Source organism: Doryrhamphus excisus, linkage group LG11 (assembly GCF_037039965.1).
Source record: "Doryrhamphus excisus strain RoL-2023G ecotype Guam linkage group LG11, RoL_Dexc_Guam_v1.1, whole genome shotgun sequence".
NCBI classification, from domain to species: Eukaryota; Metazoa; Chordata; class Actinopteri; order Syngnathiformes; family Syngnathidae; genus Doryrhamphus; species Doryrhamphus excisus.
Genome location: NC_136367.1, coordinates 861,810 through 881,546, shown reverse-complemented (window position 1 = coordinate 881,546; position 19,737 = coordinate 861,810). Strand labels below are relative to the sequence as shown.

Genomic DNA, 19,737 nt, shown 5'->3' with positions numbered 1-19,737 from the left:
GAAGATAAATATACTGTACATAAGTTGTTAGCATATGTACATGTGCTGCTTTACAAAATACAAAAGTGTCACAAAGTGCCCCCCCCCCAACTGGACAAGGTTTGGACACCCCTGCCTGAGACAAGAGGATGCATGCGTATGAAAATAGGATGCTGAAACAAATGCAGGTTGTTTTTTATTCCTCGTAATCATGACAACATACTGTACACACCAAAGGTCATGTGACGTACTGAACTCCTGTAGTGAGTGATGCGTGCAGCGTGTCGGCATCGTTTTACTCTAAAGGCGGATTCCAACTTAAAAGCTGCAGTCTTTACGACTGAAGTGCTACTTTACTTTTAGTGCTTTGGGGGATAAGTGCCTCAATTCAATCTTTTTTTTTTGTTTTGTCGCTGGGTGTATATTTCATTCATCAGAGTATTAGAAAAGAGGAAAAAATACAATTATGAGTTCCAAGAGAACATGTGGGAATTCAAACCCGCAGCCTCTTTGCTGTGAGGCAGACTTGCTAACCACGTCACCGCTAACGATGACTTTAGTTTCATCCTTTGGCTTTGTTAGATTATTCCAAGTTAACCCACAAGAAGCCACGGCGACACTTTAAATGCGTTCCCGAGTGTCCAATACATCGAGTCAATGTGTCAGGTAAGCGAGCTCAATTCCAAATACTTCTTTTTCTTGTTTTTTTTTTTTACCATGAAATCTCTTTTTAAATCACTATGCTATGCTATGCTATGCTATGCTATGCTATCGCTAAGCTTTCAAAGGCTGGCAACTCAACTCTTCTTACTCTATGTCTTCAGTGAATTCATAGAAAGCAAGCTAGGAATTTGTACTACTCAAAAAAAAAGCTGTTAAGAATAAATTTAACATGAAGAATGTAACATACAGTGGAACCTTGGTTAGAGTACGCCTCAGATAGCGTCACAAATGTTGCCTCGGGTTCCAGTTATTAATACACCGAGTGAATGAAACTGTGTTCATAAAGTATTTTTTTTTTTTAGCACAAAACATCCTTGTTAGCATCCTATAGCTTGCTAATACATGGAAACAGGAAGTGGAAGTCAGCTCTGTCGCCTATCTATGATGTCATCAGCGGTTGACTTTCTTTGCTAACCAACACGGCAACACTTCCTGTTTCCATATATTAGCAAGCTAATAGAATGCTAACAAAGTTTTGTGATAAAAAAAATACAATAAGAACACATGCAGTGTATTAAAAACAAGATGTGCAACATATTGTACGCTAACAGGAATATTTACGCAAAACGAGGCAAAATGCTTACATTTTTGTCGTTAACCAAAAAACATGCTAACAGGGGTGTACGCTAACTAAGCTTCCATCAAGTTAGAAATACATTCATCATACATCTTTCACATTACTTAGTAGCATTTAACAAAACAACATCCTTGTATGTGTCACATCCACCATCTTTTGACATGGAATCTTTCTGGCTTCTTATGGGTTAATATTAAAATATGTGTAACTTACATAGTGTTTCAACCGTATTCTTGGAGTATTTTTTACCATTTCAAAACATCCTAAATACTCATGTACAGTGGAACCTTGGTTAGCCTCATTCATTCGAGCCAAAAGACTCTATCCAAAACGCGTGTTTACCAATTTTTTACCGGAAGAAATGTAAATACATTTAATCCAGTCCAGAAAGTCAAAAATGTAACACAAAACATGTTTTTATAGTTTTCCGATGATAGTTTTACACGCACAAAGCAAATGAAACTGAAAACAGGAAGGTGATGGTGGTCGATCTCGCTGCCCCTTTGTGTCTTTGGGAACCGTCACGTCATCAGTGTAAATCCTTGCAAAACCATAAAAAACATGTCTTGTGTTACATTTTGAGAGTCAACCACTGATGACATCATAGATGGAAGTCCGGTTGCTATTTTTGTTTAGCTAGCTAATAACATGCTAACAAGGCAGGACATTTTGTGATAAAAATACAATAAGACTCATGCAGTGTATTAACAACACAACAAGACGAGTGCCATATTTTATGCTAACCAGAGAATGCAGGCAAATTGTGGCTTACATTTTCGATGCTAACCAATTAACACGCTAACCGTAGCGGACGCTAACCAAGGTTGCACTGTGTTTCCTATATTCAGGGTGAATGTGAAGTAATAAAAATATATGAAACCACTAACTGTATATACAAATAGTTTCTACAAATACCGAGAAGTATAACATCCATCGAAAAACAAAAACTGAGCCAAGAGTTGACTTTTGATCCGAATGAGTGACGGATGTCGATGGAAAGCTTACAACCAACACAAACGAGACCCCGCCTCCACATTTCAATTAGTAACGGCCATTTTTTGCATTGTCAGTTTGGGGTGGCTAGCGTTAGCTTCAAGCTAGGTGACATTTGTGTTGGACGTGTCTTGATTTCATGGAGGTACAGTCATCCCTCGTTGGTTCCACACCCGACCATGATAACCGAATTTCCGCAAATTGGGATTCAATATTAATAAATGTAATATTTTGGTAGTTAAGAGCATAGAAAACTGTTTTAGGATTTTCAAAATAAGTTCTTTATACATTATTAGAGCATAAAATATCATCCCAAAAGTCACCTATTATTCATTGTTTACATCAAATTGCACAGGCTATGGGATCATAATGGCCGCCACGAGCATAGCAAGCTAACTAATTAGCTAATTGACAAATTCTTACTAATTTACTAATTGTAAATTTAAGAAAGTTGTGGAGTGGGTAAGAAAAACAAAGAAACCGAATTTGAGGATAACCTTTTTTTAAGCTAACGTCATGTGACCAGAATACGATATATGGTTTGTCTTTCAATATTTTTGACAAGCTATCATTTATGAATGATTCTTTATGAATAAAAGTTCATATTGAAATGGTGATATATATATCGAGGGATGACTGTATTCATGACTTATGCTGGCCTGGGAGCGTTTGCTTGTTGCTAAGTGGTTTGAATTTTCCTCTCGTTGGTTTGGCTGACATTCGTTGGGTTATGTAAATATGTAAATGAGGATAACAATCAAATATTATGAATATTACAATACAGCCGGAGCCCCGTTACGCCCGGCGAGTGTGTATTTGGGGGGTGCGGGGGAGGGTTAAAAAGACATTTGTACAGGTTGAGCTCGGGTTGTAACGTTTGTGCCAACATGTCTGTCAAGCTGATTTTTCCTGAGAATTAAGAACACGCTCCATGTTGGGGGTTGGGGGTTGGGGGGGGGGGTGTAGGGGGTTCGGTACATGAGATGGTGAGATCTTGCGTATGCTTGGTGAAAAAACATGTAAGGCTGCACCTGCCAGTCATCGGTCCATGAAGCTGCTCAGTACTATATACATACATTGTGTACAACAATCAAATACAATGTATTGCTGGTTAGAGGGACTAAATATGTCACTGCCACCAATCCTCTGCTTTTTTTTTCTACCTTCCGTACGGTGCTCAGGTAGGCAAAAGGGAATGTCATGTTTACAGCCTGTACAGAAATACAAACACCGGACACATTTTTTTTGCATATAAACATGTTTTACTAATGTCTAACCTCCTTGCGTACAAAAGCCGTGTTGTCATTCTTCATGAAGTACGTTGAACATTCAGAGGATTCTTTTTCCTGAGTTTGGAGTAGCTGTGGATGAAAAGCCTCTCTATAAGAGCAGAAAGCGAGAGAAGAAGCATCAGGTAGAGGTAGAGAAGACCGATGGAGAAGGAATGGGAGCGTTGCGGAAGAGAAAGGCTGCGATGCTGCTGAAAGAAAAAGGATGAGGTTCCGTGTGTTTGTGGCCATAGACGATGCTGCCCGGGGGCGGGGCGTGTAGCACCATTGTTAAGGATTTGGTGAGAAGCGCCCCACGTGTGGTGAGAGAACACCTTGAGAACAGTATTGCTGCTGTTAAGACAAGAAGAAAAACATAAATACTTACAAATATTGTTTTTCAGTGAAAACTGGCAGAAGCTGGCCGTCGCAGCCACCCTGAGAAACAGGGTTTGTCGCAGGAGAATCGTTCAATAAGTTAAAAAAAAAAAACACAAACTACTTTGTGGAGTCCTTCCGTGGTTGCTCATCGGTTGTACATTTTTCCGTCATTTCCTGGCAAAAATCAACCGTCACCGTCTGGTTGGATTTTTCCGTGTACAAGCCGGCGGGGTCTTGGCCGTTCGTATCTTTGTCTGCCCCGTTTCTGACAGCCGAGCCGGACTCCCCATCCAAAGGCCCGGGAGAACCATGGAAGTTGGGCTCAGGGGAGTCGGATTGCGCGGTGAGGTCAATGCTGGCGGTGTTGGTTCTGGTAGAAGGCTTGGGGTCAAAGGCGGCATTGTTGCTGGCAGTGGAGTTGGTGGCTCGGAGAACCGGACAGTAGTGGTGCAACGCCTGGACCTGTTCTGGGCTCACCTGGACGTCCTTGGACACCTCCTGGGACAGACAGGAGAAATTCTCCCATAGCTCTCCCATGCAAGCCTTCAGCTGGTTCCTCTCCGTCAGAAGCTTTTCCTTTTCACACACCTGTACACGCACACACACACACACACACACACGCACACACACACTTAGCGGGGAGCTTAAACTTGTACTTACATGTGTTATTATTTATTTATTATTTGGAGTGGCTAATTAACCTAGCATGTTTTTGGAATGTGGGAGGAAACCGGAGTACCCGGAGAAAACCCACACATGCACAAGGAGAACACGCAATTGAACCCGGGTCTCCTAGCTGTGAGGTCTGCGCGTAAACCACTAGAATGCCGTGCAGCCAAAACAAAAACAAACAACATAAAAAATGGGAAAATCAGCAGTGATTTTACAAGAAGGCAAAATAATAATAATGTCATTTTAGTAACATAAACTTAAAAATAATTTTTTTAATTAATTTTGTAATATGAAAAACAAACAAAACAACAAATAAGTGTTGAAATTTTGTGAAAATTAGGTTGTGGAAAAAGTTATAAAGTCAAAATATTATGTGAATAAAGTCGGAAAAAATGTTATTATACAAGAAAAAACTGAATGCCATTGTAGTAGCATAGAGATTAAATATTATAAAAATACTCATAATGAAATTAGAGGGGAAAAGATGACACATTTACATGAATGAAGTCAAAATATTACGGGAATAAAGCCATAATATAATGAGAATAAAAAGAGCAAAAAGTGACGTTACTAATAGTATGAATAATAATATAAATAATATATGAGCGGTTTGACAACGTTAGCACATTTAGCATCAGGGTTAAGTACCTTGCCACTGGATACTTAGGCATGATCACAGGCCTACAGAGGATCGAACTTGCAACCTCCTTCTCTCCCACCTGAACCGTGTCGCCCCCATAAGATGATGACGGGTTCTGGCAGGGACTCACCAGTTTCCGGATCTCACATTCCAGGTTCAAGATGCAGTCCAGCTTTCTCTTGCGGCAGCGTTGTGCAGCGATGCGGTTCTTGCTTCTTCGCCTGACGTCGTGGACGAACTCCAGCTGCTCTGAGGTCAGTTTGTGCATTTTCACCAACATTTGGAAGTCATTCCGTGGCAGATTTGTGATTTGATCAACGGGAAATGGGAGTTTCACCTGGACAATCCAAAAATAAACACACAGACAGATTCAATGTTAAAGTAGGTGACAAAGTCTTGTTGTTATTGTTATTATTATATTTATTTAACACATTGCTAAGTTATACAGTACATGTATATACAGTATTTGTATAGCTCAGCTATGGGATATACTGTAGGTGAAAAAGCTTTTTAAACATTTGTAGTACCATGTAGTACACAACTTGATGTCTTTTATCCAACATAACGTACAATAGCAGTGATTCTTAACCATAAAATCTTTCGCCATATTAGCCAAAATGAGCCAGAGCTAGGCTAGCCGCTATGCTACTGTATGCTATCCGTGATACGCTCAGTTACAGTGCAGCATCCGACCAGATGGTGGCGCTACTGTGTCAGTCAGTCGCTTGTTTAACAAGCTCACAGAAGATCAGAAGAAGACATCCAACTACAACTAGCAATGGATACGTTTTTAAAACGGACAAATGAGGACAAAAGGCTACATTTTTACATAAGTACGATCCTGACTTCATCATGTGAGGAAGGTTTTAGCTCGTTAGCTTGTTCTACTTGTGAGTGGAATTAATTTATTATTGAAAACAAATGAATGAGATCAATGAAATCTATACAGTGTTAATATTTAATGAGCCCTGAGCCAATCTGCACCATCAAAAAGGTTAAGAACCCGTGTACTATAGTGTTCCACTGGGATCTAATATCATTTTAAAAGCCCCTGGAATTTATGAAAATGCATCTGCCGTCCATAAGCACCCAAGTTTAGAATCAGAGTACTTGCTTGTGTAATACAGCGTTTGACCACAAGATGGCAAAATAGAACACAGGAAACAATCCCACAATAAGCCTCCATGAGCGCCAAGAAGATGAGCATTCCGCACAAGGAGGATCCAAGAAGACTTATGGAAAGGTGCCAGAAGAGCAGATGGAGGAGGGGCAACGACTTGTCAACATGACGCAAATCAATAGCAGGTGATTCCTGCAGACGGTCGGGATAAGCCAGCGTGCGCTTTCTCCTGGTCTTGTGGCGCTACAAGAAGCTGATCTCTTTCCCTCAGGTGATGGCAAGTCTTGTGATGATACATCACAGGCGCCGCGCGCCCCAGTGGTACCAGCATATCAGCATGCACCAGGGAAGCGCAGCTTTAGGTGGCGAGGCCAGCAGCGGAGGAAGACACCCAGAAGGTTTGGCAGAGATGAGAGGAGCAGCGGCGCTCTCTCATCTCTGCCGACGGCAGCCTCGGCAACTCAGGAAGAACAAAATCAAACACAGAAGGAAGAGGAAAGTAAGAAGTGCAACTCCAGTCTCTCACTTTAGTGTACCTTCACACCGGGGATGCTGGCATTTGAAAAGAAAGGAACTTGAAGGAAAATAAATTCTGGTGTTCCAAGGACCAGATTGTGGTATTATTTTACTACTATTACTATTTATATTGAAGGCCTGACTTTAGCCGCTTTTTTAACCACTATATCCTTATCCTTATAGCCTATCCCAGCTGTCTTGGGGCGAGAGTTGGGGTACACCCTGTTCTGGTGGCCAGCCAATCACAGGGCACAGTGCGCATGTTTTTGGAATGGGGGAGGACACCAGAGTATGCTTCTATTATGGATATGGGGTGGATATCTCCACCCCACTTAAGTCAACATCATCAGCGACGGGCTCAACGGATCTCTCAAAGTTCATCCAAATCGATCAGCAGTCCCGAGAAGTGTTTGATTACATAACGATGACAATGTCCACTCACCTCCTGACCATGTTCTTGTACCGCACAGGACTCGCTGTCTCCCTCTGAAAAAGAACCCGACTCGTCGCTGGAGTTGGTGCCATAGGACTGCTCGCATTTGATCTTGGGCTGGCTCTGGTTAAAAAGGGCATCCCCTCCGCTTTGCTCCTGTTGATCCACGTTGAGACAGCGGGCCATGTTGGAGCAAGGGGAGGATGAAAACTCAAACTGAGGCAGGCTGCAGGGGGAACCGCCGCTTCCATCCTCCGCATACGAGTAAGAGGAACAGGAGCTGGACGTCCTGGTGCGTGTCTCACACGGTGGTGAGCGTGGGCACACTTTTATTGGGACCGGGCAGCTGGTGTTGGGCCGGGGGCGGCACGGTAGTTGGGGATCGGCGGAGGTGGTGCTGGGGCAAAAGGCCTGGCAGGTGGGGAGGGATTGGCTGGCACCGGGCCACATTCCCTTTGGCATGTGCTCAGAGAGCTCCATCTCCAAAGAATTCCCACCAGGGTAGGAATGGGCTGGGGTTCCGATACGATTGCAGGCTCCTGAGGAAAATATGACACTTCGGCGATCCAGCTCCACTTCCTGTTTGCAGATTTCATCACAGGAAGATGACTTCAGGGACATGCTTGCAGGGAAGCCGTCCTTCTGGTTTGGGGATATTAAGGACAGACCCAGCTTCCCAGTCAAAGCTCTAAAGTCTGGTTTGTGTTCTCCCTGAGAGTTGACTTTGTCCTGGGGGCAGCCGAGGATGTTGGCAAAAAGCTGCTGGGATGTGTTGGGAAGGTTGGGGAGGTCCGCTCCTTTTTTGAAGAAGGCTTTGAGGCAGGAAGGGGACTTGCTTCTCTTGATTCTTTCCACAGACCTGGGACTATCCATCTCCATGGCCGTCGCACCATCCTCATCCCTGAAGTCCTGCTCATCCCCTGACAGGCACAACGAGACGGCCTCCTCCTCTGCCTGCGGTTCAACTTTGATCTGCGCCAAAGTCAGCCTGTCCTGACCGCTGGCTCCCCCGCGGACGCTGCTCTCTTTTATTGTGCTTGGAAAACCTGAGGTACCGCCGTGTGAGGAGAAGTCATTGTTGTGCTTGTTGCTAGCCCACTGGTACTTCCTGTACTTGGGGCATCGTGGCAGGTCCGATCCTCGGTGTCGATCAAAGTCCAAGCGGCCATCTGCCAAGCTGCTAGGTATCGTCACCGCTGGACAATTATCGGCCGGGTGCTGAAAGGAAGAGAGACCGTCGCCACGTCCTTGCATCCTGGGGGAGGAGGGTCTTTCCGCCTCTGACTGCATGCTCTCATCCTCTGAGGTGATGGCATCAGCGGCTCCCTTGCGCCCGCGCAGCAAGGTGTCCTCCTCGCTACGCAGCTGAGCCTCCAGGAAACGAAAGCACGAGTCCTCTAGGTTGTGCATGCGCAGGAATTCGGCACAGCGGATGACCTCCTGAATGTTTTCTCTGCTGAGTAACAGTTTAGCAGTGTAGGCAAACTGCAACAATGGGGCGAATCCTTCAGCGGTGACCTGAAAAAAAACAGGGAAATTGCCAGGATTAGCATCACGCAGCCACTGCTTTGAGACAGCCCGACCGCCGGCACAAGGTTAGATGCTGGAAATATTACATTGCAAAAGTCAAGCTCTTTAACCGGCAACATATTCTCATACCAACCACTTCCCTCAACCACGGTTTTTCAAAATAAATTCATTCATAAGCTATCACTGTTACAGGGTTTTCTACAGCATATTCACAAATACTGTATGTACGGTATATTTAAGAAGCATTTTCAAGCAGAAAAAATGGAATATTAAGGTAAAAGGGTTGCAATCTAATGGAACTTACATTGGGGAAAAATAACAAATACAGTCATAATATTACAAGAAGAGCATTTTGAATAAACACATAATGTTATGAGAAAAAAAATTCACTCATATCAAATTACAAAAACTGATCATGTCTTTTCAAAATACAAAATAAATAAAATAAATTAATAAACACTTTTATTGTTGACTACAGCCTATGATAAGGAAAAAAATAGATATTTAAGCATATTTTACATGAGCTTGGCCTAAATGAAGCATTTTCAAACATAGAAATTGCTAAATGAAGACACACAAGCACCAGACTTGATTGCGGAAACAACAATTGCAGGTTTGATAAACCGTGCCAAGCAAAAACCCTGAACCCCGACATCCCTTCCTGTTTGTGCCACTGGAACACATTTACAGCAAAACACGTCTTATTTATGTCATATGTATCTCCTAAATGTCATACTTTTCTACTATATTGCATAATAAAAGAAAAGGTGACTATAGGGTTGTTATTTCATGTCTAGAGGGCTTTAATAGTGTCACAAACTGTATTTAGACAGTGGTAATAATTAAAGAATAATAGACTAATAATGAAATGAATAGGGCGGCATGGCGGTCGAGCACGGCGCAGACCTCACAGCTAGGAGGCCGGGGTTCAATTCCACCCTCGGCCATGAATGCGAGTGTGAATGGTTGTTTGTCTATATGTGCCCTGTGATTGGCTGGCCACCAGTCCAGGGTGTACCCCGCCTCTCGCCCAAAGACAGCTGGGATAGGCTCCAGCACCACCCGCGATCCTTGTGAGGAAAAGCGGTAGAAAATGAATGAATGAATGAAATTATTTATTAGAATTGATATTATAATTGTTTATTGTTTACTTTTGTGGTGAACACATTTCATTTTTCTTCTTTAGGTGTGTGTTGCACTGCACATTGGGCACTATATGTCCTGATGTACTGTACTGTACTGTACTGTACTGTACTGTACTGTACTGTACTGTACTGTACTGTACTGTACTGTACTGTCAGCGAGTAGACTGGTAGCCGTTGAGCGGCGTGACCCGCCTTCTGTGTCATTATCCAGTGTCCTCAGGTGAAGTATCTGCAAAGCCTGAAGGTTTGTAAGACTCCCGGCTTATTCCTGTTGTGGCCATGTGGTGCGGGATGATAGAGCAAAGCCTTCCATTTAGACTTAATACCTGTTAATAAGGTACACTCCTGAGTCGTCACAGTTCCAGGCAGACCACTGTTGGTTTTCAGTATTGTGCAGTACGCTTTCATAAATATTATAGTCCTGGGCTGCAATATTATATATATATATATTATAATTCAGTATCAATAAAGTACATGATTGTAGTATGTACAGTACAGACTGTATAATGTGTTCTGCTTTACAGCACATTGCAGTTAACGAACAGACCAACAGCACGTTTCGGTTATTGTCAAGAGGAAGCTGCTGACTCAATATCATTGAGGGGGGGGATGGTGAGTCTGTGTGTGTGTGTGTGTGTGTGTGAGTGAGAGAGAGTCAGGGGGAGGCGGGGGTTTGTGTCTGGCAGACTGGGGGAGGGTAAAAGCTTTGACTGCTCTATCTGCTCTACTGATGAGCACAGCACATACACAATGTGTGTACACAAATACTTACCACTGTGCCTCATACGCGATATGATTCATGTAATGATACACGCTTCTTATACATGTGTATAGTTGGGTCCATCTATTACAGGAATGGTATTTTTGATCAAGGAAAGCATTCCCAGCTGGGAGGATCATAAACCTGACTAATCACGCTACTATCTGTTAATACATAAGAATGTATTAAGAATGTGTTTTAAATCATTAAACAAGGGTGACTACTACAAGATTGCAGTAGTGGTACTAAATCATAGCTTGGCCAAAATCCGATGAAGGTGTGCATGAAGTGTGAGTGACATCATAGCTGGAATGAGAAGGATGGACCAACTCCCTGCTGCTAAACAGCAGCATAGCATGAGGATGGAAGTGCTGTGCGTACCAAAGGCTTTATTTTCAGCTCCTGTCAATCGCTGCTGCTTGCAGGGGTGCACCTTCTATATGCACGTACGTGCCCTGCACCATATGCAATCACTGCGCTCTTACCAGCAACCTCATGAAGGAAAAATCCACGGATAATGCAGGTGATACTCTACTCTAGTACAGGGGTGTCAACGTACTACAAGATGGTGACTTCACTATTTTACTTATTACTTTACTTAAGCGAGTCACCAAACAATGCAGATTTGAAATGTTTTTCTAATTCCGCATGTAAATTTATTATTAAAAATAATTCCCATGATGCTTTGTGTACCAAACCAAAAAGTAGTGAAATAGATGCAGTAATCGCAATGTTTTGATAGAAGTCATATGCAGTGATCATGTTTTGATCTGACAAATCTTAAGCGAGTTTGATCAAATGTAGAATGACTACAGTTTCTGCTTGGACATTAACACAGCCACAGCTGTCCAACTCTGATGGACAAAAAACCATATCTCACCAGCGAGTGAGTGAGGCTGGGAACACCGTTGTAGGTGGAATTGCAAGGTTTATAGTGTGCATAAAGCACTTCCAATCCTGTCTCTTTCACCGCCACTTCCATATTACGTGTGTTATCATTTACAGTAGCTGGTTCCCAGTCTGAAGCCCTGTCCACATGGGAATGCTTTCACTTTTTTTCTCACAATTTTGTGACTTTTTTTTAAATATTTCAATTTCATGCTAACAAAAGGATGTTATTTTTCTTCTTCTTCTTTCTCTTTTGGCTTTTCCCTTCAGGGGTCGCCACGGCAAACCAATCTCCTCCATCCAACCCTGTCTTCTAGATCTGTCTCTCTCATGTCCTCCTTCACTACATCCATAAACCTCCTCTTTGGTCTGCCTCTACGCCTCCTACCTGGCAGCATCCTTCTACCAATATATTCACTATCTCTCCTCTGGACACGTCCCAACCATCTCAGTCTGGGCTAAAGGACTTCATCTCCAAGGCCTGTAGCATGTAATGTCCCTCTGATTTACTCCTTCCTGATCCTATCCATCCTGGTCACTCCCAACATAATATTTTGCCAACATAATATCTGGATATTTCCACAGTCAGGACTCATCTCAGTCGACTTTCTCCTGATATTTTGTTGTCTGAAGCTCCACTTCGTACTAAGTCTAGACAAGCCTTGGAAAGCGGAAGATGACTGACTTATGTGCATGTGTTTTTTCTTCTTCTATGGTTTGGTGTGTCACGAGGTTCCGTGGGCGTGTCTGTTCATAGTGCCAGACAAAGGTGCGCCTTGTGTGTCACATATCATATTAGATATCATTTTCACTCAAGGATTTGTTCCCGTCTGGATGCAACACAGTGTGGACTTGGAGAAATAAAAAAAAACAAAACTCTTAAGCGCATTCCCGTGTGGACAGGGCCTAAGCAAGTTTCCACGGTATCTGCCTAATAACCAAAGCTTCAATGAAAACAGCATCACGCCAAGAAAAACAATGAATGCTAATAATACCCATAACATCACCCTGTATGCTAAAGCATGCTAACAGAATTTGAATGATTGTTTTCTATTCTGTATGGCATCGCCTTGAACGTGTGCGGACGTACCTCTTCAGGAAGGCTGAGCACCAAGCCATTCTCCGTCTGGCCTCCCAACACCTGCAGGAAATACTCGCTGCAGGCGGCCAGCACAGCCCGGTGCCCGCGAAACTCCTTGCCCTGCACCAGGACGGTCACATCGCACAGGATATCCTGCTTCCGCTGGTCGTTGAGGCAGAGGAGGATATTGGTACAATGAACCGTCGACTCATACACATACATGGGGGCTTCAGGCTTCTCATCCGCGGACATTCCGCTCACGCCCTGGAAACAGAAGCAAAACAAGAGTTAGTCAGCTTCCTGTCAAGCTAACCGGGCGCTACAGTCGGATCCGTGATCCAAAAAACTCTCTTCTTCTCTGCTCTTTGTTCAATTCCAATAGTGCAGTGCGGTCCGGGGAGCTGTCATGATGATGTTCAAAAATATTATAAATGTTCTAAATATTCTGTATGTTTCTAACATAATAATAACATATATAAGTAAAAATGGCTGAATTTTCACATTTCCTGATCAAATACAGGGCAGAAATATCACTTTTTCTTGAATATTTCAACTATATGCTACTAAAAGACATTATTTTGACATGAGTTATTGATTTTTTTTCTCTTCATATTTTGACCACATTTGTATAAAAAGACTGCTGTTTGTTTTCATTTCTGTTCTGTTGTAAATGTTCCAATTATTTCAACTTTCTTCGTGTAAAATTCCCAAATATTACAATTGTTGTTTTCTTGGTGTTCCATAATATTATGACTTTAAACTTATTTTGTTTAATATATGAACTTCATGCAACTACAACAATGTTATTTTTCCCAATAATATTATGTAATATCATTTTCATTATGTTATGTTATTCTTCCAAATACTCGTTTAATCAAAACAACATAATCATTAGTTGCAGCCCAAGATATTTATAATGTTCTGCTGAATGAATGCATGAATCTGACTGCCAAGATGGAAGACTATCCAAGTATACCCAAGCCCAACATCTTCTCTAAACCAGACTAGAGCACAATTAGGCACCACCACCGGACCGGGCAAGGCTGTGCACTTAAATGACTGATATCATTTCTCTACTGTGAAGAAAACAAAGTACTGTGTTTGTCTGTTGTTTCAGATTGTAAATGAATATTGACGCTTTGATCATCTGCAAGTGCACTTTTGAGGGGATTTCCACTGTGACCGCTGAAAGTTTCAGAGCAGAGGCTTCTAATTCCCTGCGCGACAGATAAACAACCTTTCTAGCAGTAAAAAGGTCATGGTTGGTGGTATTGATACTGAGATAAATATATGCAAGACACCCACGTGAAACACATGCTTGCAAGACTGTGGAGAGCGTGCATGTCATGTCATCCATTTGATAAGAACAACACACATACTGTACAAATGTTTTTTGGACCGTCATCTAGGCAAAAATTAAAGGATCCATCACGCATCCCAGTTTTATGATATGCAGGAGGTGAAAAAGACCATTATTCTTATGAAGGTCTCTTCTTTCCAAGGTTTTTGCTGTTGTTTTGATTGTTTACATTTTCAAAATATGTAACATCATTTTTGTCCATATTATTATGTTCCTTTACATAATATTATGCAACATGCAAAATCCACACCGGAGATTTGAACCCAGATCTTCCAGTACGGTGCGGACAATACCATTTTTGGAAACCATCATTTTCCAAAAATGACAACATTATTTTGTTTTGTTAAATAAACAAAAATTAAACATTATTAAATAAAATATTTAAATTATATATATACACACACACACACACACATATATATATATATATATATTTAAATAACAATTTTTCTTTAATATTTCTATGCTACTAAAATGGCATTAGTTTTCCTACAACATAACCTATAACATTGAATTTATTCTTGTAAAATTGTGACCGTTTTCCTCGTTCGAATACATATTTTCATTTCATGAGTCTCATAATATTTTGATGTTAAAATTGACTCTTTTGGGGCTGCATGGCGCGCAAGTGGTTAGCCCGCAGACCTCACAGCTAGGAGACCAGGGTTCAATTCCACCCATATTCCCCTCATCTGAGACAAATTGAGAACATTTGGGGACGGGCGGAGGAGATGTTTAGAAACACGGACATCGGATCCACACAGTGGATGTCCTCCGCGAAGCCATCTTCACCGCCTGCAGCAACATTCCCACCATCCTCCTGGTTTTTTCATCAGATCCACAAGAATGACTAGACCTTTCTTGAAAATGGTATTTCTATTTTCGGGGGCTTTTTGGTTTTATTTGAGTTATGGTCAACTTTGGAGAACTTTTACTTGTTTGCAAAAAGCATTTTGAAGCTCTGCTTAGAACCTCCTTACGAGCCAACAGTGCAAAATGTGAATTCTTGCAAGATCAGGTGTGCGTTGTGTGCAAAGAAACACCAGACAAGGCATGACCAAAATGGAATCAATTTCAAGCCCCTGACAACATCTAAGACACATCACCTTGTGACATTTCTACAGTCGATACAAATACGCTCAGTCAAGTCAAGTCTTCACATAGTTGTGTGCATACATTTGCGTTACCTCAGAAAGGTGTCAGTACCGATCCCGTCATCTTGTTATTCCACAACTCTCTAATGTCTCCCACCATTTGTTACCAACAGCGTCTGATCCTATTGCTGCCTGAGGGTGGCTGAGTATGACAGAGCAAGCCAGATATGTGTGTGTGTGTGTGTGTGTGTGTGTGTGATGACATGCCAGAGTATTTTCGGCCGCTGCCTGCTTAAATGCAGCATGCATGAATCATGACTTCCCACATAGTAGGTCAGTGAGCAGGGTGAGTCATATTGCTGTCTTATATGGTAAGACGCTGCCCATGTGATAGAAACACTGGGTTATCTATAGACTCCATTCGCTGCTCCAAATGTCTGAGGCTGTGTCGCTCTGCTCGCCTCGAGTGTTTTTGTCGAGAAAGAAGGCACATTTTTCATTCTGGCAACTTTGTGAGTTGGTGATTTTATTTAGGATATTTTCCCCCCCGCATGCTGCGATGAGTCAGCATGGTATATTTGGCTTTCACGTCGCACCACACGGGACAAACCAACTCAATAGAATAGTCCTTTCTTGTGGTTACTAAAATACCGGATGGCATGACATGGTTTTTACATACAGATAGAGTTATTAAATAAAGGTTATACATTTATTTGTATGAGGTGAATAAGTCCTTGATCCCCCACTAAGCAGCAAGAATTGAGATGCACACACATTCCCACCTCTCCGCCAACATGGGCAAGACCAAAGAGCGGTGCACACAAGACTGGGATGGAGTGTAAAAGCATGAAGACGAAGTTTGGGAGAAGTGGTGCAATCATTGATGCATGGAAGAAATCCAAGACAACAGCTAATCCCCGTCGCTCTGGAGCTCCATTCAGTTATACCCATTATATTCACCTTGCCGAATGAGGATGGACACAAGGGAGGAGCTGGTTGATGATGTCAAGGGAGTTGGGAGCACGGTCAGCCAGAAAAGCATTAAGAAGACAGCAGCACCATTCTCAACTCTACTTATACGTATACAGTACTCATCTTTGTCTGTTTCAGGAGGTAAAGTGTTCAAAAACAGGCGCACTGCACCTTTATGTCAGGGCCAGGAGGGGGGGGGCACATAGTCTGAAATATTGAATTTTGCATGCATCAAGAGGACTAACTAATATGAGTCCAATAACAGCGTTCCCTAATTGATTAAGCTGATTAATTGAGCTTTCGTGGTAAAATATACATTTTTGGAAATGAGCTAACTTTCCTGACATGCCGCCATTTTAGGGACAAGCATGTCACCATGGCTTCTTATGGGTCAAGGCTAAAAGCTAGCTAGCTTCCACAGCTTGTTTTCTATTAATTCATCGAGTTTAATTGTAATATTTGACCTGTTTTACTATTAGAGCAGTGCAATTGTTAAATTGATTTAAACTTAAACTACCATTAAAGCTGTTGTTACAACAATAAAGTCATACATTTACAAGAACAATGTTGAAATAGTTGGTGGAAAAAAACGCAACAACAGCAGAAATGCAAAAAGTTGCTGAGATTAAAGTCATTTGTTTTTCCATATATTCAATGATATTTCAACTATGACGGATATGATCTCGGCACATGTGATCTCTTACCTAAATTCTATTTTATTTCTTTATATTTGTAAAAATACATTGTGCTAAATGTCAACATGCTATTAGCATAAACGGCACGTGGCTACATTTCATGTAAATGCTAATTCCATGCTAAAAACTCGGCCCTGTTACTTTCAGTCATCTTATTTGGTTTAGGAACTTGTGCCAAAATAAAAGCAAGTCGCGTGAGATGGACCAGTACACATTTTGAGTAGTTCAATATGCGTATTATCAGATGAATTTAGATGAATTGTGATCCTGACCACAAGTCAGTTCAGTTCAGTTTGTGGTGTTTGTGCCACCAGAACAATAAGAATAAATACTGCAGTATTTTATTGTCATGCGTCGGTCTTTGACATTTAAAACATCAGTTAAAAAGTGCAGTGCAAAGGTATGTAGTGAAAGATGATGCTTTCACATTTCCACAAATGTGACAGGACACGGAGTGTGGTTTAGCGGCTTTTGGTACCAGTATTGATGAGTCAATACGAGAGGAGAAAGTGCTGCTCGTAGTGCAGATGGAAATAATTGGCGGCAGACAAACGGCGACTTGCCACTTGCGACAGTTGCGATACTTCTGGTGGCAAATACTACTGTCATTATTTATGGCGCGCACAAAACTTTGACTCTTAATACGCCGTACGGACGCAAGTAGGGACACACACACCTTGGAATTATTGTCCACAGACCCTGAATTCCAAGACATGTATAAAATAGGGGTGTCCAAACTTTTTCCAGCGAGGGCCACATCGTGATAAAAGAAGTTTATTTCAAGAAAAAACTCAGCGGTTTTTGCTGTTATTATTTCTTGAATATTTCCCATCTTTGTAAATTTTCTTCTCATAATATGATGACTTTATTCCCATATTATATCTTTATTCCCATAATCTTTTATTTTACAACTTTAATCACTTTGTTTTGTTTGTTTCTCAGAATATTACAGCTTAAAAAAAAATTTCTTTAATATTTGAATTCTATGCTACTAAAAACAATGTTTTAAAAGCAATATTTTTCAAACTATTTCCTTTCTTTTTGTAAATTTTCTTCTTGTAGTATTTCCATAATATATGGATTGTATTCCCATAACATTCTAACTTTTTCCGGAACCTAATTTTCTAAAAATGACAACTTAACAATAATATTGCCACTAAAAAAAACTTAAGTTCTACATTCAAAATATGAAAACAAAAATCAAAGTGCCGCTCCGAAAAGTGCCGTCCTCCTAGAATCCATTTGGTAGCATCACGTGAAGGCTTTGCTGTGTTTGTTTGTGTTTGCTATCTCGGTTATCTCCCAGAATCCTCAGCGATACCCCATCAATAGCGTACTGAAAGCTGTCATTCATTGTCTGGAGATTTTATGCTGTGAATCTCGAGGGAAAATAACCATAGGCCCTAAAAAAGTGAAGCCAATTCTATAAAAAAAAGTTATGTTCGTCATGTTAGTTATGTCGAAAAGTGAAGTGTTTTCATATTATTGTATCTTTTCTGTAACATTTGGTGCATGTAATTCGGGTATATTTTGTCCTATAACATGAAAATTCCAAGATACCATTTGATATCCGGAGGTATCGTACTGTAGTGTAAATCCCAGTCTTAGCGGAGGTGCTTCACATAAAAGGTGTTAGTACTTCATTAAGATGACAAGCGCTGTCAATTTCACTCAAGTCTGAGGACACCGTGACTCCCGCTTCCACTCGGCGTCACTCATGACAACACCCTCATTGTCCTGCATCAACCACCAACACCAACTGGACCGCAGTACAATGTACAATAGCTATTCTTCAGCGCTAAATATAGACAATTGTTTGGATTCTTTGCAAAGCTCTATGCCGTCAAGGTGTATTCAAAAGTCTTTTAGCCTTCAAATCGCTATGGAAAGCCTGATATGACATATTTGGTACAAAACAGCAATAAGACACTCAATAAAATAAATAAACAAAGTCACTCTTTTGGCTGTGTTTGCATGACGAAAGTATTTGTCTGCTTCCAGGTTATTTTGCTGCAGTTGTTGAATGTGTGAAGGATAATGGAGACTAGTTGTTGGAAAAATGCTAAATAATAAAAGCAGATATGAGCATGTGCTGTTTATTTTGCACAATAGAAGCGGGTAGCAGGACAATGATGTTTCTGGGCCTTTGTGCCTCATGTTGATGTCATACTACTCAACGGCTCATTATCCCGGCTATTGATTAGTCTGATGTCACTTGAAAGCGATGCAGATCGTAAACAAACAAACCCTTTTTTCTCTCATGCGTACTCTGAGGAAAGTGGTGAGACCGTGAAGCCTTCACCCCTGTTCCACAAAACCTTTACTTCCTGGTAACTGAAGTTCACGGAAGTGAAATGTTCCTGTTCCTGGTTCTGGAGGACTGGCCAACTGATGGAACCCGCTTGGTCCATCCAGCCCCACGTTCCTCCCGGGCTCAAACCAGGGTCTGCAGAATGAGATCCTGATGGATGCAACAGGATGCTAATTTGCAGTTCTTTCTGGATTTGCACTTAGGTCAAGTTGGTGGCTGCGATAGTGACTTCGTTCATTCATTCATTCATTTTCTACCGCTTATCCTCACGAGGGTCGCGGGGGTTAGTCCCATACTGCATGGACGTCATGACACAACAGCAGCTGTAGCCATAGAAACGGCCATGACAGTATAAGCAGATTGAGATATGGAGGTAAGAACAAAGGATCCCCCCAAGCAGTTTAGGCTTATGGCGGCACAACTAAGAGATGACCAGGACATGCTGAGTCAGCCTTCAGGATAATACGTTTACTCTGAGAAGGAGACGAATGGATGACAGAATGCTCTTAGAAATGATCTGGAGGAATAAAAGTGGGAAAATTCTGGGGAAATTCTCCTGGCGCCCATTTTACTGCTGTATCCCTCGTGAGGAAAAAGCG

The 19,737-nt window shown here is 41.7% G+C and overlaps 1 protein-coding gene across 1 annotated transcript in view; it reads right to left on the bottom strand.

Annotated features, from left to right (window-relative positions):
* Positions 1-1,712: 1,712 nt before the first annotated feature.
* The window catches only part of bach2b (BACH transcriptional regulator 2b), a 30,617-nt gene continuing 12,592 nt past the window's right edge, over positions 1,713-19,737 (bottom strand). Inside the window, exons 2-5 of the mRNA XM_058080118.2 lie at positions 12,716-12,970; positions 7,312-8,820; positions 5,364-5,570; positions 1,713-4,509 (exon numbers count right to left, since the gene is read on the bottom strand). Coding sequence (XP_057936101.2) covers positions 4,039-4,509; positions 5,364-5,570; positions 7,312-8,820; positions 12,716-12,958 — 2,430 coding nt within the window. The 5' untranslated portion in view covers positions 12,959-12,970 and the 3' untranslated portion in view covers positions 1,713-4,038. The remainder of the gene's footprint in view (positions 4,510-5,363; positions 5,571-7,311; positions 8,821-12,715; positions 12,971-19,737) is intronic.